The following is a 25721-nucleotide window of genomic DNA, read 5'->3' as shown; positions in this document are numbered from 1 at the left end:
CTGAGCAGCAGCCGGCGGGGTGCGCTCAGAGCCAAAACCAAAAGCGAAGAGGCGTGAGACGGAGCGTCCCCGGGCCCAGCGGATGCCCCGCCAGCAGGGGCGCGCTCGAGCCCCGCGGTCCCGGGAGGGGCGGTGCGGACGAGGCGGCCAAGCTCTAGCCGCCCGGGGGGTGTGGTTCCCGCGGCCCGGCCGGGCGGGGCGCCGGATTTAAAGCGCTGGCCGGCAGGACGCGCCTCACTCGCGCTCCCGCCGCCGCCAACGCTCTCCGCCATGGAGCGGCCGCCGCTGTCCGCCTTGCTCCTCGGTGCAGCCGGGCTGCTGCTCCTGCTTCTGCCCCTCTCCTCTTCCTCCTCTTCGGACGCCTGCGGCCCCTGCGAGCCGGCCGCCTGCCCGCCCCTGCCCCCGCGGGGCTGCCAGCTGGGCGAGACCCGCGACGCGTGCGGCTGCTGCCCGGTGTGCGCCCGCGGCGAGGGCGAGCCGTGCGGGGGCAGCGGCGCCGGCAGGGGGCACTGCGCGCCGGGGATGGAGTGCGTGAAGAGCCGCAAGAGGCGGAAGGGTAAAGCCGGGGCAGCAGCCGGCGGCCCGGAGGTGAGCGGCGTGTGCGTGTGCAAGAGCCGCTACCCGGTGTGCGGCAGCAACGGCATCACCTACCCCAGCGGCTGCCAGCTGCGCGCCGCCAGCCTGAAGGCCGAGAGCCGCGGGGAGAAGGCTATCACCCAGGTCAGCAAGGGCACCTGCGAGCAAGGTGGGCATGTGCGCTTTCCCCTCCGACCCCGACCCCGCCCCGCCGGGCGGGGAGAACCAGGCGCCTCCTTGCGGGGAAGAGCCGACAGGGCGTCCGCGGCCGGCGCACCTGGCTGGTTCCCGCGGCTTCTCCCGTGGGCATCCGGGCAGACTCGGGGAGGGGGGAGTTGGCAGCCGCGTGATGCCGGGAGGGATGGGCGACGCCTCCCCTTCTCTTTTTTTGGTGGTTTTGAGAGATTGATGCGTGCGCCAAGAAAGTGAGGACTTGCAGGGCGAGTGTATGTATAGAAAAGATTTCCAGATACTACAGATTCTCCCGTCCCCAAAGCTCACCCAGCTCATGCTAACAGCTGGCAAGTTGATTCGCAAAAGCTGCCCCCACTCTTCTAGGAACCCAAAAATGTCATTTTCTCTCCATTCTTTCTTGGCTTGAGTGTATAGAGATGAAGTCAAGAGATAGGAGAAAGGCGTTTGACGATGAAATACAGTATAAGGACTTTCAGAGAGAAGTTGTTTGTCCCATGTTTGATTGGTTAGATTGTAAGAATTTTAAAAATTGGATTTCATGGTTTCTTAATATTAAGGAAAATAATTCACTTACTGGAAGTTACAGATTCTCAAACAGTAATCTAACTAGCTAATTATTTGTGGGCAAAAAAATACAAACTCTTTGAAGGATGTTTTTATGATGTCGTTTGTGTTGTGAACCTTATGACCATTTTGTTTTTCTTTTTCCTTTCTTGTGTAATTTGTCCCCAGGATGCACTGTTCAGCAGGAATGCCTTTGAGGTTATGTTTGATCGTTTATTTTATTCCAAACAAGTCCAAGCTTGCCATAAATGAAAGGGGAACATAGAGTCTGGACTTGCAAAAAAGAAAAAAAAAAGAGCTTTTAATTCTAATGTCTGCTTAGGCAGTAGTTTCAAGGGAAGGTTAGAAATGCAACCTTGGCAGTTTCTCTCCTGGTCCCAGCCAAGGTAGGAAAAAGGGAGAGAAGAGGCAGTTCTCCTGAAATGACAGAAGCAGTTGCTTCTTTAACACAGTTCAGACTTTCTCCAAGCTTTCCAAGTAATTCTTTTTTTTTTTTAGTTTTTCCCAGAAGTCCACATGGCTAATAGGTCATCTGCCACTGATTTCAGAGTTCACTATTGAAAGCCTTAAATAGTGTAACCAGCTTACTGTTAACTATATTATCATCACCTTAAACTTAAATCACAATCCAAAATAATCACACACTTTCCCCACAGAAACAGCCCTTTGGGTCTAATTTATCAGTCACACCATGAAAAGAGAAATGAGCATAGCTTAAGAATTCATTCCAAATATTGACATTTTTCTTACACGTTCCAAGGGGAATTTTTCCCCAGTCTTTCCAAATCACTGGAACTTGCCTTATCAGAGCAGAAGGATAGCTTGGTGATTATTTAAGTATTATTGTCAATTCTAGCCTGTAGCTAGTTTTATCCATCTTCTCTCGTGCTATTTACATCTCTAAACCCTCACACAGTGCAATTATAAAATATTGAGACTGATAGTCATATAGAACTAGTCATATAACCTCATTATCATGAAAACCAGATCCTCAGCATCTCTAGAGTGCAAACCTCAGGAGGGTACAGACCTAGTTTTTCTTTATGTTTGGGGAAAATGTTAAGAGAAATAGCATCTAAAACTGGAAACCTTGTCATATATTAACCTTTCTTCCCAACCTAAATTTAGAGATAAGGGGTCTAGTGCCTCGGGCCATTTATAGAAGAATGCCAGGGAGAGCAGAAAAGAATGTGAGGTCCACCAGAGTACTTTTCCACAGCAGAGATAAATGGGGCTAAAGCCAGATCTCCTAATATATTTCTCCTGACTCCTGGAAGTGTTTTAACAATTATAGAAGCAAACCCATCAGAGTGCCATTAACTTCTGTGCCATTTAGTATTGGGGCTTTGCAAAGAATAGGAAATGCATTTTCTAGGTTCTTCCAGCCTAGAAAGGGTTCTTCTTCTACCCGCGGAAGAAACTTTATGCTTCCTCAAGTATTGAGAGGGAGGGGGCATCATTCCTTCTGGTGATTGGTCTCATTTAACCCGCATTTATTGAGCATCTGTCAGGTGTCAGCACTGTGCTAAGATGCTTTACAGCTGAGGATGCACAAAACAGGATACTTTGATTAACAAAGTATCCATGCAAGTTACAAACCTACCTCCCAGAGTGCTTGCCCTGGAGCCACTCTGAATCTTTTCCCAGTCCCTTCTTTTCTGAGGTCAACACTTACCCACCTTCTGTGGAGAGACCTTGGTCTGCTTGTTTTCTGTGCCTCTGTGATAAGAGGCAAAGCCATCTTTCTAAAAATAAATCTATCTAAAAGGTAGTGACGTAATAATCTCAAATCTAAAACTGTTATCATTAATTTAGTGCCATTAGATCTTATTCAGGTCCCTGAAGTCATGCGAAACTGGAAGAGGAGATTTGAAAATTCAGTTTAATAAAAAGTTAATAGAGACACCAAGATGTGTAATAAAATCTCACAGTTAGAAGAGAACATGGTGCTCCCTTATTCCGGTTCTTGGTTACTCCTTTTGTTCATGGGCCGTTATAGCTGAGCTCCTTGGCAATCCCTTGTTTCCTTTGGGTCCCATCCCCTCTTCTTCCTTAGAATTAATTTTTATTTGTGGAATCAGAATTCATTCTTAAGGGTCTTGCTTGCTAGTACCTTTAGTAGCAAGTTAAAAAACTACCTAGCAATAACTCTTATTTTGGCCTCTTCTGTCCAACCCCCTTTGTGGTCCGGCCGCCGTAATTGTTTGCTCTTTGTTGTTGTTTATAATCACACCCTCACTTATCTTTCCACCCTTTGAACTCTTAGCCTTCAAGGATCAGCTGGTGTCACTTTCTTTGTGAAACCCCTTGTCTTTCCCCTCCCCACCCCCCATAATGATGTCTTTGTCCTTTTGCAGCTCTGTGTAGGCTTCCAGACTTTTTTTTTTTTTTTTTTTTGCGGTACGCGGGCCTCTCACTGTTGTGGCCTCTCCCATTGCGGAGCACAGGCTCCGGACGCGCAGGCTCAGCGGCCATGGCTCACGGGCCCAGCCACTCCGCGGCATGTGGGATCTTCCCGCACCGGGGCACGAACCCGTGTCCCCTGCATCGGCAGGCGGACTCTCAACCACTGCGCCACCAGGGAAGACCCCAGACTTTTTTTTTATGTTCTGATTCTGTTTATACATTTTGTGGGGGGGGGGGTGGAGGGTGTTACTTTTTAAAATTTTTTATTGGCGTAACGTTAATTTATAACATTAGATAAGTTTCACGTATACAATATTATGTTTCTACTTCTGTATACCCAACAGGGTGCTCACCACCAAAAATTTCGTTTCCATCTGTCACCATACAGTTGACCCCCGTTACCCATTTTGCCATCTCCCCCACCCTACCCCCTCTGGTAACCACTGCTATGTTCTCTATATCTACATGTTTATTTTTGTTTGCTTTGTTTATTTATTTTAGGGTTTTATTTTTTTTAGATTTCCACATATGAGTGAAATCATACAATATTTATCCTTCTCCGTCTGACTTACTTTACTTAGCACAATACCCTCCAGGTCCATCCATGTTGTTGCCAATGACAAGATTTCACCTTTTTTATGGCTGAGTGGTATTCCATTGTGTATATGTACCACATCTTTATCCATTCATGCATGGATGGGCACTTAACATTGTTTCCATATCTTGGCTGTTGTAAATAATGCTGTGATGAACATAAGGTGTGTATTTCTTTTCAAATTAGTGTTTTCTTATTCTTTAGGTAAATAGCCAGAAGTGGGATAGTAGAATTGTATGGTAGTTCTATTCTTAATTTTTTGAGGAATATCCATACTGTTTTCCATAGTGGTTGCACCAATATACATTCCCACCAACAGTATACAAAGGTTGCCTTTTCTCCACATCCTCTTCTGATAATAGCCATTCTGACACAGGTTTGAGGTGATAGCTCATTGTGGTTTTGATTTGCATTTCCCTAATAATTAGTGATGTTGAACATCTTTTCATGTGCCTATTGGCCATCTGTATGTCTTCTTTGGAAAAATACCTATTCAGCTCCTCTGCCCTCTAGCAATTTTTTAAACAATATTCATTGCACATGTACTATGTATATGTGAACAAGAGACATTCTAGCAGAATAGTTAAGATGCAGAACTCTAGAACCAGACTCCCTGAGTGTAAATCTTAACCCGGCCACTTACTGAGCTTTGAGCATGTTCCTTGACCTCTCTGGGCCTTGGTTACTCACCTATAATATAACGATTATAATCATACCTATCTCATAGAATTGTTGTGAGGATTCAATAAGATAATCCATAGAAAGCACTCAATGAATGTTTACTGTTGTCATTATTCAACTTGAAAGTAAGCTCCAGGAGGGAAGGGAATTCTTGCTCCCTGTTCTATCCTCAAGGGCCGAGATCAGTGCCTGGCACTAGTAGATGCTTTGAATATATGTTGAATGAATGAATGAATATATGAATTTGCCAGGTACTCTTCTGTTGTCGGGGTAAGCAGACTTGAATAAGATAGACAAGATCCCTCTCTTGTGGCGTTTACCATAAGCTTAGGCAGAAACAAGTAAACAGATATTTTCATGTAGTAGTATGTGCTGTAAAGAATGTACACCAGAGCAAAGGATAGAGACTTAGGGATGGTTGAGCAGTATTAAGTGAGGTGGGCCAAGCCATGCCGAGGACCCTCGTGAGGATTTCAGCAAAGGGAACAGAGCTCCTGAGGAGAGAAAGAACTCTTCTAGTTAGTACAGCATCTTCCACTGACTCCAAAGAGCTCTTTGAATGTCTGTCTTCCCCACTAGACTGGGAGCATCCTAGAAGAGGGACTCCATCTTGATTATTCTTCATAAACACAGTGGCTGGCTAATGGTTGGACACTTCCTAAATATTTGTTGATTAAACACAGGACTCCTCTCAAAATGCCTTCTCATTGGAAATGCAGGCAATTGGCTCTGCTGCATGTCTGCCCTCTTTTCGCCTTGCATCTTCTGCCTGTCTGATGTGTAGACCAGGGAATACATCTGACATTGACTCACCTCGCTTTTAGATCAGAATCAGAAAAAGTCACATCTCAAAGAGTCTACCCCAGCCCAATAGAAATGCTTTAAAATATTCTTCTGGCTTCAGTTGCCCTTTTTCAGACAGAAAGTTCCAGAAAGTTGAGTGAGTTGTTGGTTCGTTCTTATCCCTTTACCCAGTTTTAATCACTGCATCTTAGGAAAGAATTGAAAACCTGAAGAAGCTTTAGAAAATAAAATAGGCAGCCTTGAAGAAGGTCTTAAAGGACTTAAGATTCTTTTTTTTTAATTATTTTTTTATTGAAGTACAGTTGATCTACAATGTGTGAATTTCTGCTGTATGGCAAAGTGACTCAGTTACACATATATATACATTCTTTTTTGTATTCTTTTCCATTATGGTTTATGTCATGATGTTGAATATAGTTCCCTGTGCTATGCAGTAGGACCTTGTTGTTTATCCATTCTATACGTAATAGTTTGCATCAACTAACCCCAAACTCCCGGTCCATCCCTCCCCTCCCCCCACCTTGGCAACCACAAGTCTGTTCTCTATGTCTGTGAGTCTGTTTTGTAGATAGGTTCATTTGTGTCATATTTTAGATACCACATATAAGTGGATATCATAGGGTATTTGTCTTTCTGTTTCTGACTTCACTTAGTATGATAATCTCTAGTTGCATCCATGTTGCTGCAAATGGCATTATTTTGTTCTTTTTTATGGCCAAGTAGTATTCCATTGTATATATGTACCACATCTTCTTCATCCATTCATTTGTTGATGGACATTTAGGTTGTTTCCATGTCTTGGCTATCGTGAATGGTGCTGCTATGAACATAGTGGTGCTTGTATCTTTTTGGATTAGAGTTTTGTCTGGATGAATGGCCAGGAGTGGGATTGCTGGGTCATACGGTAATTCTATTTTTAGTTTTCTGAGGAACCTCTGTACTGTTCTCCATAGTGGCTGTATCAATTTACATTCCCACCAACAGTGCAAGAGGGTTTCCTTTTCTCCACACCCTCTCCAGCATTTTTTATTTATAGACTTTTTAACGATGGCCATTCTGACTGGTGTGAGGTGATACCTCATTGTAGTTTTGATTTGCATTTCTCTAATAATTAGTGATGTTGAGCATCTTTTCATGTGCCTCTTGGCCATCTGTATGGCTTCTTTGGAGAAATGTCTATTTAGGTCTTCTGCCCATTTTTCGACTGAGTTGTTTGGGTTTTTGTGTTTGAGTTGTGTAAGGTGTTTGTATATTTTGGAAATTAAGCCCTTGTTGGTTGCATCATTTGCAAATATTTTCTCCTATTCCATAGGTTGCCTTAAGATTCTTTTAAAAGTCTAGAGAATGGACTTGAGGATACGGGGAGGGGGAAGGGTAAGCTGGGACAAAGTGAGACAGTGGCATGGACATATACACACTACCAAACGTAAAATAGATAGCTAGTGGGAAGCAGCCGCATAGCACAGGGAGATCAGCTTGGGTGCTTTGTGACCACCTAGAGCGGTGGGATGGGGAGGGTAGGAGGGAGGGAGATGCAAGAAGGAAGAGATACGGGGATATATGTATATGTATAGCTGATTCACTTTGTTATACAGCAGAAACTAACACACCATTGTGAAGCAATTATACTCCAATAAAGATGTTAAAAAAATAAAATACAAGAGTTTCAAACACACACACACGCACACGCACACAAGATTCTTTTAAAGGAATGTAATCGAAAGAACAAGTTAATGTTTCTTTGTGGTTTGGGAATTAAATGGAAGGTGCCTGACCTACTGTTCTACAGCTCTTCGGGAGAGGAATTAACAGGCTGGAATTAAATAGCCACAAGGCACATTTAAATTGCACGCCAGGAAGAACTTGCAATAAAAGCTGTTGGATACTGTAAGTGCTATGTGGGAGTCAGGAGAATTCTGTTTCCAAGATTCCCTTTTAGGTTATCTCTCAGCTTCGTAAGGGAGGAGGGGAAGTGTCTGGGAGAGGATGTTATAACTTTTAAGATCTTTTGCACTCTAGACCTACGCTACCGGAGTGATTGAGCTGAGAAGGCATTTATTTGATGCCCTTAGATACGATTTCCATCTTTCTCTAGAGCCTGCCCTCAGGGTTTATTACAGACTTGCCTTCTAGAAGAAACTGCCTTATAAGGCTCTCTTTTGGGTAGTTTAGTGACAGAACTCCCTTGGATAGGGTCCAAGGCCAGCCAGCCTTCCCTCATTCTAAATTCCTCCCCACAGTGGATAAGATTATGGTGCTTCCTTTACCTCAAGCTACCCCACAAATGATCTCACCTCATCTGTGTTTTTAATTGTAAGATAAATAACATCTTGTTTTTAGCAACTGTTTGAAAAAAAAACAAAAAAAAGGTGAATTATTGTCAAAAGAATTTTTAAGCCAGGGAACATATGACTAACGTTTTTTGTAGTTTAGATCCGGGAGTGGCACCATTAAAAAGCTTTGAGATGGAAGCAGACTTAGGAATATGTAAATGAATGAGTCTAGTTACTTTAGGAAATTTTAAAGATTTCCCAGTGAGTCCTTTACTCTTTATGAGGTGGGTAGGAGAGTGGGAGGGACTATAGAAATCTCTAAGGAAAGCTTTGCCAAGCCTGACTTGTGTGGATTTTTCAGGTTGATCATAGACCATCACCCCACCAGTATCCCACTACCCCCATGAAGTCTCCAAGAGAAAGTGAGGAGGTCAGGAGAAAAAAAAAAAAAACAAACAGGTTGATAATGGAGGGAGGGGTGTTTTATTCTTGACTGAAAATTAATGTGTAAAATGGTTGAATTCTGTTTTATCCCAAGCTGGTTTAATGGCAAGTGATCCGGTGCCTTTGAAAATGCTTATCTGTTGAATTGACTTAACCATCCTAGGAGGAAAGCAGGGTGAGGTTAATTAGAAAGAGCTGGAGCTAGCAAGAGCCCCACCCGCTCAGGGCCTCCACCAAGCAGTGGGTTCCCAGAGAGAGGAGGCATCCATGAAATTGCCTGGGCCCCAAAGCAGGTCCAGGTGGCAAAGTTTGGTGTCTGAAAAGTAAGAAAGGTTCAGACCAGGTTAGACAGACCTAGTAACCCACTGTTGACAAAGCCCCGTTCACATGGTCTGAAGTTACTTACAGAGTGTTGGCAAGGCCAAGGACAAGCCAACGTGCTCAAAGTAGAGTTTACCACTATGAGAAAGGAACCCCCTCCAAACCTCAGGATAACATATATTATAAATGAAGGCACAGTATAGTCTACCTACTTCACAGGATCATTGCGAAGGTCAGATTATAGAATGGATATGAAGTCACTGTAAAACTGAGCTGCACCAAATAAATGTAAAGAACCGTTATTGACTGGACTGTAAACTCCTTTGGGACCAGAACCCTACATAGTGCCTTGTAGGGTGTGTTAATGATAACTGATGTTTGTGCAGCACTTAGGGTTTCTGTGGATGTTTCCTCCAAAACCTCACAACAGCCTTGGGAAGATAAGGGGAATGATTATCCCAGTTTCCAAATAAGGAACTGAAGGTCAGCCATCACACAGCCAGTAACTAGCAGTTCTGGTACATAAATCTAGGAATTCTGCTACAGCCTTGCTGTTCACAGTGTGGCATGTAGACCCAGTGGCATCGGCTCTGTGTACATACTGTCTTTCTCTTCTGTAAACCAAAAATTATTTCAAAATTAACAGCTTAAAACAAACGTGATTCACAAAGTCAAACTCTTGGGTATGAAAAAGCATTAGGAAGAGCTTAATGAATTTATCTTGCTTCTGTTTGCCTTTTGATGAATCGACAAGGGGGATATGTGATACATTCCCGTCTAAACTGCTCTAAAAGAGCTCTTTCAATAGCATAAAAGAGAAATTCTATATGATAACAGAGTTGATATCATAGTTTAATTGGCTTTTTGTGGTAATGTGGTACACCTTGTAATAAATGTCATAATATATTCAGCAAAAGATGGTATGTCTTCAATGAATGAGTGTCTCTGGGGCACCTTTGTACAGATCCCTGAGCCCAGTCTAGAGTCAGCCATTCCAGGGCCAGATTGGAAGTCGGAGAGCCAGTGTCTTTAATTGCAACCAAGAGGCTCTTAAAGATCCAGTATGCTGGGGGCAGCTGGCCTGGATATTTTCCCAAGCAGGACCTCTTGGGGTATAACGTTTGTGTGTGGTGTTTGATCACTGGCCAGGCCTTTCTGGTAACTCCAAGCAGGATATAGGGGAAAATCACTAAGATAACTGTCAACACGCTCAAGTGTGTGCTTTCACCTGAGGTTTTAGCCCTGAGTGCTGACTGAGGCCTGCCCCCAGCATGGAGCCATCAATATTCCTAGTTGGGATAATAACATTTACTCCACATCTCAGCTGTAGTTCATTGTAGGTCAGTACTCTCTTCAGGGAGTTTGCATTTTTAGGGACTGAAGCATATCTTTTGTCAGTCAAGTGACAACTTGCAGAAGAAGGAAAAACCCATGTAGGAGTTTGAGAACTCAAGATAATCCATTGTGACTTTCTGAGAAAGAGGAAAACAAGCACACTTTAATATTCTAACAGGCAGAAATGCAGCTGACTCCAGTCACCCTGTTCTTTCATGTTGTTTTTCTTGAAGACGGGATGTCTCCCGCTTTTTTGGAATCTTGTCTTTTTCTCTGAGAAAAGCTCAAAGACATTTCATTTACATTAGGGCAGATTAGCAGGCCGGTGGTCAAGTGGTTGAATTGGGAAAGCTTCAGATCTGACATCTGTTCAGCTCTCTTCTGGCCCGACCTCAAGCAAGGGAGAAAAAGTTATCAAGAAATAGATCTCCTGGAACCTTCAGAAGGTTTTGAAAGAGACCACACAGAAATGAGGCTTTAGGAATTTTCAGGATAGCCCAAGCCTGCAGGATGCAAAGCCTGCTCCCTTCTCCCTGGGAGCTTTCAGAACTTTCTGCTCAGGGAACGGAAATCCAAAAGTGAATTTCAATAGCAGCTGCAGCAATTACACCGCAGCCCTGGCTTCCGGGGGACACCCCTCAGGAAGCCGTAGAGCGCGTGATCCAGAATGAAGTGCCCAGGCGGCGGCGCAGCTCTGAGTTAGAGGAGATGAGGCCAGGGATCTGTGCAGCGAGGCCGCTTATTAGAGATGCTCAGCCCAGCTGGAGAGGTCAGGCTGGGGCAGAGATGAAGATGCTGCCTGAGTTTTGACAGGTCAGGACTGTGGAGCCAGAGGCTGCTCTCTGCTCAGGTGTGTCTCAGATCAGAGCTGCAGAGCAGAAGACAGAAGCTGATCCAGCTTGGCTCTTTCTACACCGCCGAGCCTTTGATGCACTAGAAGATAACTGTCAGGGCCAGGGCAGGCCTGTTCAGGACCCAGTCGTGATGTGGGCAGGTTGTCAGCCCCGCCTCATCTGAAGCCTCTTTCTTTTCACCCGCTCTGCCTGGCCTGTCATTACACGCTGCCCCTTTTTCCTGTCTGACTGAGTGCAAAGAAATGTGGTGTTCTTTCTCCACCTCCCACCCCTTTCTTAGCTACAGAGCCTGGCTGGCAACTTTATAAATGGTGAGCTCTGCTCAATCTGCTTCCTCAACTCCATCCCCAGACTCGTGAGCCGTCTCCTGGCTTCCCCCACAAGACAATGAAGACGCAGACACTTGGTGTGCCACCCTATAACGCAGCCAGCTCGGTCCACATCAGCCAGGAGTTGGCTGTCCCTTCTCTTCTTGATACTCCTTTGGGATGCAGTTTTTCAGATGTCTTAGGAGCCTAATCCATTCCGTGTAATCAGCCCCAAACCCTGTGACCCCTCTCAGATCCAGTCCAGAGGGTTGGGGAGATGGCCACATCCCATGGTGACCATGGGCTTAACAGGTCCCCAAGGCTGACCCCAGGCCTGACTCTTGTCTTCAACTCTTGTGACTATGCTGGTCACCAGAAACCAAAATGTGCCTGGTATGCGTGGGGAAATACAGCAGAGGGGTGAGTGTGTGAACTTTGGACTCGGACCACCTGAGTCAAATTCCTCTCCGCCACTTAACTGTTTGTGTGACTCTAACCTCCTTGATTCATAGTTTTCTTACTTGCAAATCAAGTATAATAATAATGTCTGCCACTTAGGGTTGTTGGGAGCTTAAGTGAGATACGTGAAAAGCACTGGTACCTGGCATATAGTAAAGTCTCATTAAATGCTGTTTTCATTTCAGTTTTTATTGTTATTAGCATCATAAACCCTGGTATGAGTTAGTTTATAAGTGCCTTGACTCTGACGTCTTGATGTCTTAACTTTGACCAATCCAAACTATCTCCAGGTTAGATCTGAAACCTGTGTTTAGATCTATGCAAACAAAATAGCAGTGTAATGTTCTTATAAACAAATCCCTGGAAACTTCCACCTAGCTCTTGTTCTTGCGCTTCAAGGATTCCGGGACAGGGAGTCCTACTCCATCGGGGAGAGATCCCAGAGTCCAAATGCACAGTCACATGGGAACCCCGCAGGATACCTGCCGGAGGATTCACTTTGCTTTTACAGCATGGAATATTTCCATCTTCGAGCGCAGGTCACACACAGTATTTTCTAATAACACCTTTTAGGTATAGAGGACATTTTGGATTTTCAGGACACTCAAATTCAGTAATTACTGGTCTATTTCTTCCCTACATGTATAGGAAATGTTGTGGGGTTTTGCTGGTTGGTTCATTTAAAAAAAAAAAAATGGAGTTATTGTCTCCAAAGAGGAATGTGAACCAAAAACACAGAGATTGGCAGAGGAAGAGTATGATTAGTATCCATTAAGTCCATATTGGGTATTATCCTTGACTTTTAGAGACTTATTGATGGAAATAATAAAGTCTTTTGTTTGCAATTCACGTGTCTCTTCTTTGGCTTTCATATGTAGCCTTAGCTTAGCAGGAACTCATTTTAAAAACTCAAATGTTTAACTATAAACGGGCATATTTAGACTCAGGAAGGTACCCACTTAGGTTGGTTCTTTGCATCCATCTGAAAAGTGATAGCATCCACTTCCCAGTATAAGGAAAGCAGAAGAAATGAGGTTGTGGAGAAGAGATTTAAGAAGCTGGATAACTTTGCAGATTCCCCAGCGTCGGTAATTTTGAGTGAAGTTGACAGAACATTGGGACTGCTGCCTCTCCATGCACTATATACCCTATCACCTTCTAAAGCAGTAGTTCTTGACCTTGGCTGGACACCAGATCACCTAGGGAGTTTTATAAAATTGCTGATGCCTGAGTGCCGCTCCAGGATGCTAGTTTAATTAGTTTGCTTGTGATCTGGGCAGCAGGACTTTTAAAAGCTCCCCAGATGATTTAATGTCCAGGCGAGGTTCGGAACCATTGTTCTTAAAAGACTTCATGTGACCTAGGGGGTGCATCGTTTCCTCGGGATAATTATAGTAATGATGGGCCAATTTTTGCTCCGTTCATCCAGCTTCTCGTGTTTTACAGCAGGATGACTTTTCAGGCTATCTAGTACACCACAGGAAGCGGAAGCCCTAGAAAACACGATCACTCGATACAACACAAGCAGCGTGGTGGCTTAACTGCTTCCTTGACTGTTTCAGTGCTGTAATCTGAATCGGACGCAATGAAAGTATTTCTACATCCATCGGTCTTGTTGGTATTAATAAAAGTTTGAGTACCGCAGTACTTTAAGTATTCACCTAAACGCGCACAATCCAACCTTTCAGTCGCGTCACTAGAACATAAGTCCCGTGAGCCCAGTGCTTTTTATCCTTTTTGTTCACTGTTGAATTCTCAGTGGCACTAAATAGACCGCAAGGTTACAGTGTGAGACCAGGAACGAGAAGGGGGGTGTCGCCTTGTTCGACCTCAGCTGGGCCTCACGTTTTTTGCCACTCTGTGTATGTCCAAGGATGATTTGATTTGGGGGTTACCAATCAATTTTAGCAAGTAGGTGGATTCGCAAATACGGAACCCACAAATAATGATGATCAACACTGTTAGAAAGGGTCAGATCAGTGACAAGCAATAGGGAACTACCAGGGTTTCTGAAAGCAGAGCCCACGTATGGGTTATGCCTCCTTTGCATAGTTCTGGTGCTTGGAGGTGCGCGCTAAGCAGGTGCTTAGAAGATTATTCTTGGACCCGTGACCCAGTTTAACAAACAGATATGCTATCCCTGTGTTGACTGTCCCCGTGATCAGTCTTTATTTTTGCCCTGCACCCACCTGCAAGCAGGACTCCCATCCCAAAGGCGTTCATGAGAAGTGTAGATTTTACTAAGTCTTTGTAGGGTGGCAGGAAGGTCCTCCCGTTTCTCTCTCCAGCCTTACCACCAGCTGGTCTCCTGGGTGCCCTTCCTTCCCTCACGCAGAGCCAGGCTCATGGTGCCATCCCTCACCTTGCCCGCAGCCGGGCCTCTCATCCCTCTCCAGGTTTACGCTTAGCAGTCGGGCTCTCTCCTGGCTCCTATGAGTTCACGCATCACGTAACTCGGGAAACAACGGTTACCTGGTCCTCGCTGTCATTAGAAGTGGAAAATGATAATGACTTCCCTGTCAGTCAAGTGCCTGCTTTCTGTAAATGCTGTGCAAGGTGCCATAATAAGGAAATTTGCAGTGGTGAGGACGATAATGCCCCTTCTCTAAGAAGCCTACAAACCTGTGGTCCATCTGGTGGTTGGTAATGTGTGGGAAGGCAGAAGTGGCATTTACACTAAAATAAAAGAGCCCTTTTAAGTCAGGTTAATGAGAATGCATAGGAGCAAAGAATACACACACATGTGTACTCAACTCTTTATCGTTGGAAGCATTTATTTTCTGTGCAGTTTATACTGGAAGGGAAAAGACGAACAAAAGTACATTCATGTTTGTGGCCTATGAATACATCATAATTTAATTATAGACTTAAGAGCTTATAAAGAATGTAACTATGGCTAGGTATGTAGTAGATAAATGAATTAGCTATTACTTTGCCCAAAGTGCCATTCCGGAGAGGAGACGAGTGAATTTTATTTTTGTTTGCTCAGAATTGAACTAAGTATAGAATATTGATCCAAAAGAATCTTTAAGATTGTGTTTAAATACTTTGGTAACACTAAGAAAAAAACTCAGTAAATTCACTTTGCTCTACCTAATTCCCTGGCAATGTGTAAAAGCAAAATTTTAAACAGAGGCAGTGACCTACTGAGACCAGGAGGATATATTTTGCAGCTGCTAAACAGCCATCAGATGTTTAGCTTGTCGGACAAACCACAGTGGGTTTTAAATTCTGGACTTACATATCCTTGTTCATTTAATTTCAGCTGTGTGTTCTGGGAATGTTAATTCCCAGAATTAATTTCATTTTCAATAAAGATCTTTGTTATTGAAGAAAAATGTTAAAGAAATCTGTAGAATACATTGAAATCAATCATTAATATTTTTATTCTACCCAGTTCATATTTTATTATATTTTATTCTAGTGTTTTTCTAGGCATGTATTATACAGCCATTTTTGATAGTGCTATCCATATATTTTTTACATCTTGTTTTTCATTTGTAACTATTTTCCATGTGTTTAAAATATTTTATAAATATTTACAATGTTGCATAGGCATTTGAATGAGCCATAGTTTACCCCAGTTTTCCTCTGTCAAAAACAAGCTTTAAATTCACATCTTTGGACATATAGATCTTCTTTCTTCTGCATTATTTCTTTAGAATAGATTGCAAATTAGAATTACTGATTCAAAGGTGTGAACATTTAAACATTTTTTGATACATGTTGACATTGGTAGATTCCAGGTTAAAAATTAGCCTCTCCAAAATAATTTAAACAAAAGGCCAAAAGCAAAGCATTTCAATATGCCATTGGAATTACTTTTTAATTATCTTCAGACTTGGGTTATTCTCGTGACTGCCCCACTCTGATGGCATAGAGACCATTGAGAGTTGTTCCTTCAGCCCAGTTCCCATTTATGAAATTTGTAACAACTGGCCAAAAAACCGAGGGCCCTGCCACTCATCTAGTTTGCGTCCAAGACTGCCAGGCATCGGGAATAGTTCAGATCAGCTAGAACTCTGCTTACATCATTGAATTGGGGTTTATACAAAGCACGTGCATCCCTGCTAGAGTAGCTTGAAAATGTCTGTTGCAGTGGCGGCCACCTATATGAGACGTAAACAGTAAAAACTTTGTGAAATTTGGAAGGTTTGTCTTTGGTATTTTTTTCACAGAAGAAAATAAATAGCCTTCACAGCTTTATTTGACTACAGCCAAATATACGTACAATTGATTCTCAGCATCTCTTTAAATATGAGTTGTGTGTGTAATACCAAGACCATGGTTTGACCCCTGTTTCATCTCAGTTTGTGAGATGCACTGTTACTCTCCACTTTTCAGTGAGAGCCTGTGGCCTGCTCCACTTCATAAAACTGGAAAAGAATCTACTTACAACATTTTACTGCACGTGTCCTTGGGGCTTTCCTTGGGTCCTTAAAGAGACTGGCAAAGCCTTGTTTCTTTTTTCCTTAAGTCCTTTAATCTCCAGCACATTCAGCGACAAAAGTCTTTTGTAAGGCAGTTATTCCAGCTAAGACAGTAACTAAACAGTGCTGAGAATATATTTATAAAATGGAGACTCTGTATGTGATTGTTCGGGTGGAATTTTTCCCATATTTGACTGCGAGAGAGGAATACTAACAAGACCTTAAATCAACATAGCACAGTACAGTTTATAAGCATTTTCACCTATATGCACACATATATCACCTTTTTAATCCCCACCAGAACCCTGTGGTGTGTTATCCCTACGTTATAAATTAGGCAACCATGATTCAGTTTGAATGCCCAAACAGAGCCCTAATTAAGGGGGAATCCAGTGAAGCTGGAGCAGGGATTTTGGGTGAGCTGTTGTGTAGATGGGCGCACACACACATACCCGTGTGCCCACATTTAAAGCCACAGGAAGCTAAAACTGAGTTGCAGAGCCAGTTAAACATAAATGCTTCATTCCAGTTCTTGATCTGTGCATTTCAGTTGCCATTCCTAAACTTGTGTCTCCATTAAATTGCCTGTATTGTGTTTTGTTTTGTTTTGTTTTGGGGGGGGGGGCTGCGTTGGGTCTTGGTTGCTGCGCGCAGTCTCTCTAGTTGTGGCGAGCGGAGGCTACTCTTTGTTGCAGTGTGGTGGCTTCTCTTGCGGAGCACCGGCTCTAGGCATGCGGGCTTCAGTAGTTGTGGCACGTGGGCTTCAGCAGTTGTGGCTCACGGGCTCTGGAGCACAAGCTGAGTAGTTGTGGCACATGGGCTTAGTTGCACCGTGGCATGTGGGATCTTCCTGGACCAGGGCTCGAACCTGTGTCCCCTGCATTGGCAGGCGGATTCTTAACCACTGCACCACCAGGGAAGTCCCGCCTGTATTGTTAAGTTACTCTGATTATTACTAAAGTATGGAAATGCATATACTTGTGCTTGTTTTGTTAAACCATGTATGTGTTTTTGAAGAAAGATGGAAAATCCTTCTTCAAAGAAAGAGAATCCGAAGCTGTTGTTTCAGCAAATAACCTAAATTCAAGGTTTTGGCAGTGGCAGTTGTCTAATATAGCATGAAATAATAATTCCCCAAGTGCTTGTGATTAACTTGGTTAATTAAGGTAGTCCAACTCCCAAAGCAAGCACACTGCCAGGATCTGTAAGCTTTGCTCGGTGAAATAACCAGTGTGCCATTCAGTGTTCTGAGGGAAGTGCAAAATAAGTTAGAAAAGGTAATGAGATAAATCGCTGCTTTCACATGTTTTCTAACAAATAAAACCTATATCATTGAAGAGCCTAAGGAGAACTTTGTGAAGAACAAATTAAATTTTTAATCAATTTGAATAAAATTGAGTCTCAGGGAGATTTCGGGATTTTTTTTCCCTTGTGTCACATGAATTCATGTGCGTGTGCTTCATCTTTGTGGAATGAGAATGTGACCCACTGAGAGGTCCTTAAATCTAACAGTGTATCATAAGAACTAGAAGGCCTTGACCTCAGATACTGCCAAAGAAAGCAGGAAATAGTAGGTTTCTCATGAAATTGTGACATTTATCTCAGACTGAAGAAATTCTTAGTCAGAGGTAAAGGAACATTTCTCAGCAATTTTCTGAATCAGTCGTGTAATTTAGTGTGCATTATATTTTAGTTTGCAAATACCTTTTAGGTTATGTGAGCTTGTACCTGATGTGAAAGTGCCATTCTTATACCAGTTCCTTCAACATATAAGGGGATGTTTAGATTTGGGGAAGGGGAAACGAAGAATGATCACCCAAAAGCACAACAGCTGGTCTCTCAGTAAGGAACATGTTCAGCTGCAAGTAATAGAAAACCTGGCTACAGTGGCTCCCTTAGAAGGGGGTTGGTTGCTTGCAGAACAGAGTCCAGGTGTAGACAGCTATTGGTGTGGGTTTAACAGTTCAACAGTAACAGCTTGGAGGACCCAGGTTTGTTCTTTGTGCTCTGCTGTCCTTTGTGTGTTGGCTTTTGACTTCATGCCTAATGGTCACAAGGAGGCTGCAGTACTTCAGATCATTGAGTCCTAATTTCAAGGCAGTTAGAAGGAACAAGGAAAAGGGCAGTGCCTGTCGCATGTCCCATTTTATCAGGTGAGCAAAAGTTTCCCGTACACTCTCAGCAAACGTCTATCTCATTGGCCAAAAATGGGTCACTTGGCTACCTCTAGCTGCAAGAAAGACTGAGAAGGAGGGTGGAGATTAGGGCAGAGTCTGCCTACCTACAATGTCTGCTATAGCTGGGCAGCAGTTATTAGTTTTACACTTCAGAAACAGTTGCTGGAGGCAAATTTAAAGGATGACTGGAAGCTCAGTGTTTGAGAGTCCACAGACCCCCTCAGATTTCACTGAACAGTAATCAGTTACTTTTGAGAAGCAGGTGATGACATAGATCATGGCTGGGGAAAAAAAAAAGAGCTTTCTAGAAAAATATGTCATTCCCAAAATTCAGTGGGAAGAGGGAAGAAGTCCTATGTAAAAGGTGCCAAAGATCTTCATAGAGACCACTTTGAAAGAAACGATATTTCACTCCTTAACAGTTTCCTTAACAGAAATGATGGCTAACAGATTTGAGGGTTCATGCCTTATTTGCTTTAAATATGTGGAAAGGGATCATTTGAAATTAACTCAAACAAGGAAAGTGGGGTTTTTAATTGTTTGTGGGTAAGAACTGTAAAAATGCTTAGAAAACAAGCATACTTTGATTTTTCATAAATTGTATAAAGATGAACTTCAGTTCATCCTCCGGTCTAAGTATGGTGAATTTCTAATTGCTGTAATGTTTTTATGCTTATTTAAATCATATGTATTGCAGAGATAAATGCTTGAGAGCATGAGGTTCAAGTTCCCACTCCCCCACTTACTAAATGCATGATCTTGGGCAAGTTACTTCTCTGAGCCTCAGTTTTGTCATCTGTAAAGTGGGGACGATATTGCCTACTTTTCATGGTTGTCTTCAAGCGTGGTACTCAGCACACACAGTAGGGGCTCACAGTCTGGTCATTACCCTCATATTAGTTGTAGTGCCAATGCTTCTGGAACAGCCCCCAAATGTCATCCTGGTACTTTTACCCTTCTTCCCTCTTTTTCTGTCTTTTTCTGCAAGGATGCCTAGAGATGTGGTAATCAAGGATGGAGGCGGCAACTGAATGGTAGGAGTAATTTGGGGGGATTGTATGGAGAAAATGAAGGCTATTCTCGCCCAAACTAGTCCAGAACCTCTTTGTCTTTATATATTTATAATTGGTACCCTGCCTTCTTCCAAAATGGAATATGAGGTAGTCTATATCATCACACTCTTCAGGTATAACAATAGTGTTCTAAAAATACTAATCTTGTATCCAATCACTATGTTATATACCTGGAATTAACATGGTGGTGTAGGTCAATTAGACTGCAGTTAAAAATAATAATAAAATAAAAATTAAAATAAAGGGTATGAACATATGGTATTAGGAATGAAAAGGGTGGGTATAACCTATAAATACAATAAAATTTTATAAAATTATAAAAAAATTTTAAAACCACTAATCTTAGAAGAGTCAGAGTCCTGATTATACATTGACCAAATGTGTGATTGTGAGCACATTACTTAATCTCCCAGTCCTGTCTATTTCCTCACTTGTAAAATGGAGCTACCAAGACCTGTATTAAAGGGTTAAGGTTATGGGAAAGAAATGAGGTAATGGATTTGAAGGCTCTTTGTAACTGTAAAGCCCTGTATGAATGCAAGATTTGATTCCCTTTCATTTCACCCGTTGTTATAGCAACAACTCTCAAATATGCCCAATTAGTTATCCACCTTGTGTACACCTGTGTCAAATGTTTACTTTTTAATAGGCCACCCCATGTACGCCTTCCCTTCAAATCACTACCAGCAAAGAGTGCCCAGGAACTGCTTATGTTATAATGTTAGCCTGAACCAAACATAATTAGCAAGGAAATCTGCCCCAACAAATTCATACACAGCAAAAATATAAAGTAGTTTAAAATCAGCATCCATTTGAGTTAGTCTTTTCTTCTCCTGCCCTCCATTTGTTGAGTAATCAAGAGTTGGCAGTGCTCTCCCATCTAGAAGCTCGTGTTGCATATTGACCCGGAAAGGTATCAGTCCAGGTAACGATGGCCACTTTTATGTTAACCATCAATCACTTTAATGAGTACAAGAAAGCATCCTTATCACCCTGCCATAAGCAACAGGAATTAAGAATGACTCCTTCGTCAGTTAACTATGTGCATGTTTTCTATGTGTCAGGTGCTACACTGGCACTGTGGCCATGGAACAGGCTCCAGTCTCCAGGAGTTACAGTTTAATAATGGGACCGTGGCAACAGCAGAGTTTGTTGATCTCCCTGAATTCAATCCCCTCATAAAAACAGAGCCACTGGAAGGATGGTTGCCAGGACCTGGGGGAAAGGAAGAGTAGGGAGTTTTTGAGTGGCTATAGAGTTTCAGTTTTGCAAGATGAAAAGAATTCTGGAGCTCTGTTGCTCAACAATGTGAATATGCTTAACACTACTGAACTATACACTTAAAAATTGCTAAGGTGGTAAATTTTATGTTGCATATTTTACTACAGTTTTTTAAAAAGTAAAAAATAAAGCCACTAGATACCAAAATCAAAACCCCATGGACAGCATTTACCACACAAAAGTGACAAGCTAGCCCTGTGAATCCCAAAATATAAGTGGCTTTAAACAAGCCCCCTGTGCTGGGAGGCCTGCATGATGTCAGCAGCTCTGTGGAAGGAAGCAGAGGGAAGTAATGAGGTGAAGACAGATCTGATAATAGGAAAATTCCAACATAGCCAACAGGTGTTCACTCACTGGAAAGTGTCATGCACCCAGTCCATTAGTGGGTGAGTGCAAGCACCCATGGGAGGGTCTATGGAGCTGGAGCATCCTGAGCCCTGTGAATTCTCACAGCTGACTAGGACTCCCTTCCAGGACAGGGTCCTTCACCAAGGAGAAACTTCTAGAAGTAGAATCAAAATTGAGCAGGAGAGAGACAACAGAGATGAAGGAAAGACAAAAGCAGTTGGGGAGGGATTTAGGTCCTTGTGATTGCGAGACAGCTCAACAACAACCGGAGAAAAGAGGATCCTATCTTCTCATGCATTCCACATTGCTATCAGAGAAAACCTTTCCAAGAAATGCTCCTGTAGATTTATTCGTGAGTCTCATCAGCCAGAACTGGAGCACACACCCATGCCTGCACCAATCACTGCCAAGGGGAATGAGACACCATGATGGGCTGACACCAGTCGTAATTCACCACTTAAGAATTAAGCTGCTTCTGTCGCATGAGAGACTGAAGACCCAAACAAAAGCCTGGTTTGCCATCAAGGAAGAAGGGGCCTGCCTACTGGGTATATAATCAACAGTATTTGCAACAATGTGCTATCTTCTATCTTGCCATCATGCCCAATTATGCCTCTGATCTTCCAATAGTGCAGTCACACCAAGTCTATGGGAATTCTTCTGTTAATTGCAGTTGGTAGATATGTTATCACACATGCAAAATGAGTCTTCAAGGGTGACATATGCAATTGTTTGAGCCTTTTTCAAAATATCCTCAATTCTCTTGGGTAAGTTAAATACATGCTCTACTACCACAGTATTAATTTAAATAAGTATTATTGACTACCTAATATATCAAAATAATCTTTGAATTATGGCAGGATGTAGAATGAATAAGGTATGATTTCTATCTTTAAGGTTCCTAGACTATAATATAAGGTATAATCAACCACATTCAAGCCTGTGACATAATTTTATTGTCTAAGCAGAATAAGTCTCAAGCAGCACCTGGGTCTCTTATCAAGTAATTCTCCTAGGGAGCAGCTCAGCACCAATTACATAAAAATTTTAAAAATTTTCCAGTGGGGAGGTAAAAAAAACAAAAAACTGGGGAGGGAAACAGAACAAGGAAATCTCAAAGAGCAAGTTACCATCTTTATTTTTGAATAATTAATTTTAGATATTTTAATAGCACATAAAATGGTTGGTAGGGTGTACTTCTATTTTAATGTATAGAACACATAAAATGCAAGTTCTTTTTAGAACTTACTTTAATATAATGCCTTTTATACAAAGTAGTGGCCAAAGCAGGGTCAAACAGTTTACCCCGCTTCCTACTGCATGCAAAACAAATTCAAGATGGATTAGCACTCCAAATAGGAAAAAAAAAAATTTTTAACAAAAAATTCAAGATGGATTAAAGGATTAAATGCAGAAAAGTAAAAGTAATAAAATAGAGCTATTCTGATAACCCAGAAATCATAAAGGAAAAGGTTAACAGCTACATACAAGTTTTAAGCTTGTATTCAGTTAGTCAGGCATTATTTTTATTGGGAGCGAAGTATGTGCCAGGCACTGTTCTTTTTTTTGCGGTACGCGGGCCTCTCACTGTTGTGGCCTCTCCCGTTGTGGAGCACAGGCTCAGTGGCCATGGCTCACGGGCCCAGCCGCTGCGCGGCATGTGAACTCTTCCCGGACCGGGGCACGAACCCGCGTCTCCTGCATCGGCAGGTGGACTCTCAACCACTGCGCCACCAGGGAAGCCCCAGGCACTGTTCTTGATGCTGAAGATACAGCAGTGTGCTAAAGAGCCAGCATCGCTGCTCTCAAGGAGCTTACATGCTATATGGCAACCAGTACCACAAATAAATGTCTGTAAAAAAAACAAAAACAAACGAACTTGAAAGACAGTCATAGCATGGAGAAATTATTCGCAAAATATAAAGAGTAAATATCTGTAATAAACAAGAGCTCATATAAATTGATAAATGACCCAAAGGCAAATAAACAGAAATTATAGTGAATTAAAGTGAGAACAAATGCAAATGGCCAATAAACATGTGAAGAGTTGCTCTGAAAAGTTGCTCAACCACACAAGCAGTCCTGAAAATGCAATTAGAACAGCAATGACATACAGCGTTTCCCCCTTCAACTGGGGCTAATTTTTTAAAATTCCTAACTCCCATTGCTGGGAAATGTGTGAGGAAATGAGCACCCTCATACACTATCACTAGGTGCAAGAATTCCTAACTTTTTGAAAGTGATCTAAGAATGTCTATTAAAATTACACATTCTCATACCCTTGACCCAGAAAGCACATTTCTTGGAACCTATCCCACAGAAACAAAAGCACTAAGAATATGTGTAAGAATATTTGTTGTATCATAGTTTGCATATAGAAAAAAGTTGAAACACCCTGAATATTATTAAAGAGGTACACCCGTGTTATGGAACATTTTGCTGTTATTGAAAAGAATGAAGTTGATTTATGTGTATTGACTTAATAAATCAATATATGATATATTGATCACTGATAACAGGCAATTTGTAGGGTGATAGGTATAAACTTTCTAATTTAAAAAATAAAATGAAAAAGTATATGGATGTATAAACTGTTAACAGGTTATTGGGAGGTTAGGATTATCATGAGATTAAAAGTAGACAATTTACTGTCTATATACTTGTATATTGTTTTAATTGTTACAATGAGCATGTACTTTTTTTTTAATCATCTTGAAAAACAATTTAACTTATTCAATGATGTTTTGGAGGGTGGAACTATAATCAAAGGTGGAAGTTGCAGGAAGGCTGATTTTAGTTCACCTAAGGAAGAACCTTATGACAACAACAGTGATTCAGCAATGGATTTGGGAACCTTGGTTGAGGGTTTCTGGAAGTATTCAGACAGAGAACCATAAGCTGTTGGAGAGCAGACTTTTGTGTCCAGTTTGAGGGTTGGACTAGATGACTCTTAAGGTTCTTTCCAACCCCAATAGTTTTATAATAGCTTAATGTTATACAGTGAGACTTGTGATTATTTTTTATTAAAGGTTTTTTCATTGAGATATAATGGACATACAACATTATATTCGTTTCAGGTGTGCAACATAATGATTCAATATTTGTATACTTTATTGTGAAATGGCTACCGCAATAAGTCTAGTTAACATTCATCATCACACATAGTTATAATTTTTTTCTTGTGATGAGAACTTTTAAGGTATACTCTCTTAGCAACTTTCAAATATAGTATTATTAACTGTAGTCACCATGCTGTACATTACATCCCTATGACTTATTTTATAACTAGAAATTTGTACCTTTTGCCCCCTTCGCCAATCCCCTACCTCTGGCAACCACGGTATCTATAAGTATAGTTCTCTGTATCTATGAGTTCCATTGTTGGTTTGTTTTAGATTCTACATACGAGATCATAATGGTATTTGTCTTTCTTTGTCTGACTTATTTCACTTTTCATAATGCCTTCAAGGTCCATCCATGTTGTTGCAAATGACAAGATTTCCTTTTTTATGGCTGAATATTATTCCATTGTATATATATACAGCACATCTTTATCTATTCATCCATCAATGGACACTTAGGTTACTTGCATGTCTTGGTTAATAAAAATAATGCTGCAGTGAACACAGGGGTGCATATATTTTCGGGTTAGTGTTTTTGTTTCCTTCAGATAAATACCCAAAAGTGGAATTGCTGAATCATAATGGTAGTTCTATTTTTAATTTTTTGAGGAGCCTTCATACTTTTTTCCATAGTGGCTGCACCAATTTACATTCCCACCAGCAGTGCACAAGGGTTTCCCTTTTCTCCACATCCTCCCCATCACTTGTTATTCCTTCTCTTTTGATAGTAGTCATTCTAACAGATGTGAAGTGTTATTGCGATTTTGATTTGCACTTCCCTGATGATTAGTGACATTGAGCACCTTTTCATGTACCTGTTGGCCATCAGTATGTCTTCTCTGGAAAAAGTGTCCATCCAGATCCTCTGCCTATTTTTCAATCAGATTGTTTGGTTTTTGGCTGTTGAATTGTATGAATTCTTTATATGTTTTGGATATTAACCCCTTATCAGATAATATGATTTGCAAATATTTTCTCCCACTGGTTGGTTACCTTTTCATTTTGTTGATGGTTTCCTTTGCTGTGCAGAAGCTTTTTGATTTGAGGTGGTTCCACTTGTTTATTTTTCATTTTGGTGTCAGATTTGAAAAAGTATTGCCAAGACCAATGTCAAGGAGCTTACCCCCTATGTTTTGTTCTAGGAGTTTTATGGTTTCAGGTCTTACATTCAAGTCTTTAATTCATTTTGAGTTAATTTTTGTTTATGGTGTAAGATGGTGGTCCAGATTCATTCATTCTTTTGCATGTGGCTGTCCAGTTTTACAAACACAGCTGTTGAAGTGACTATTCTCCTCCCATTGTATGTTCTTGGCTCCTTTGTTGTAAATTAATTGGTCATAAATGTGTGAGTTTATTTCTGGACTCTCTATTCTGTTCCATTGATCTATGTGTCTGTTTTTATGCCAAAACCATCCCATTTGGATTACTACAGCTTTGTAATATAGTTTGAAATCAGGACATATCATGCCTCCAGC

The 25721-nt window shown here is 41.8% G+C and overlaps 1 protein-coding gene across 1 annotated transcript in view; it reads left to right on the top strand.

Annotated features, from left to right (window-relative positions):
- The first annotated feature begins 233 nt into the window (after positions 1–233).
- IGFBP7 (insulin like growth factor binding protein 7) overlaps positions 234–25721 on the top strand; it is a 75363-nt gene continuing 49875 nt past the window's right edge. The window contains exon 1 of the mRNA XM_027089666.1: positions 234–745. Coding sequence (XP_026945467.1) covers positions 271–745 — 475 coding nt within the window. The 5' untranslated portion in view covers positions 234–270. The remainder of the gene's footprint in view (positions 746–25721) is intronic.

The sequence above is a fragment of the Aethalodelphis obliquidens genome, unplaced genomic scaffold, assembly GCF_003676395.1.
Source record: "Aethalodelphis obliquidens isolate GAN/ISIS:26980383/991018 unplaced genomic scaffold, ASM367639v1 scaffold67, whole genome shotgun sequence".
NCBI classification, from domain to species: domain Eukaryota; kingdom Metazoa; phylum Chordata; class Mammalia; order Artiodactyla; family Delphinidae; genus Aethalodelphis; species Aethalodelphis obliquidens.
Note: the sequence above shows the minus strand (reverse complement) of the source record. Positions and strands in the feature narration are given on the sequence as shown.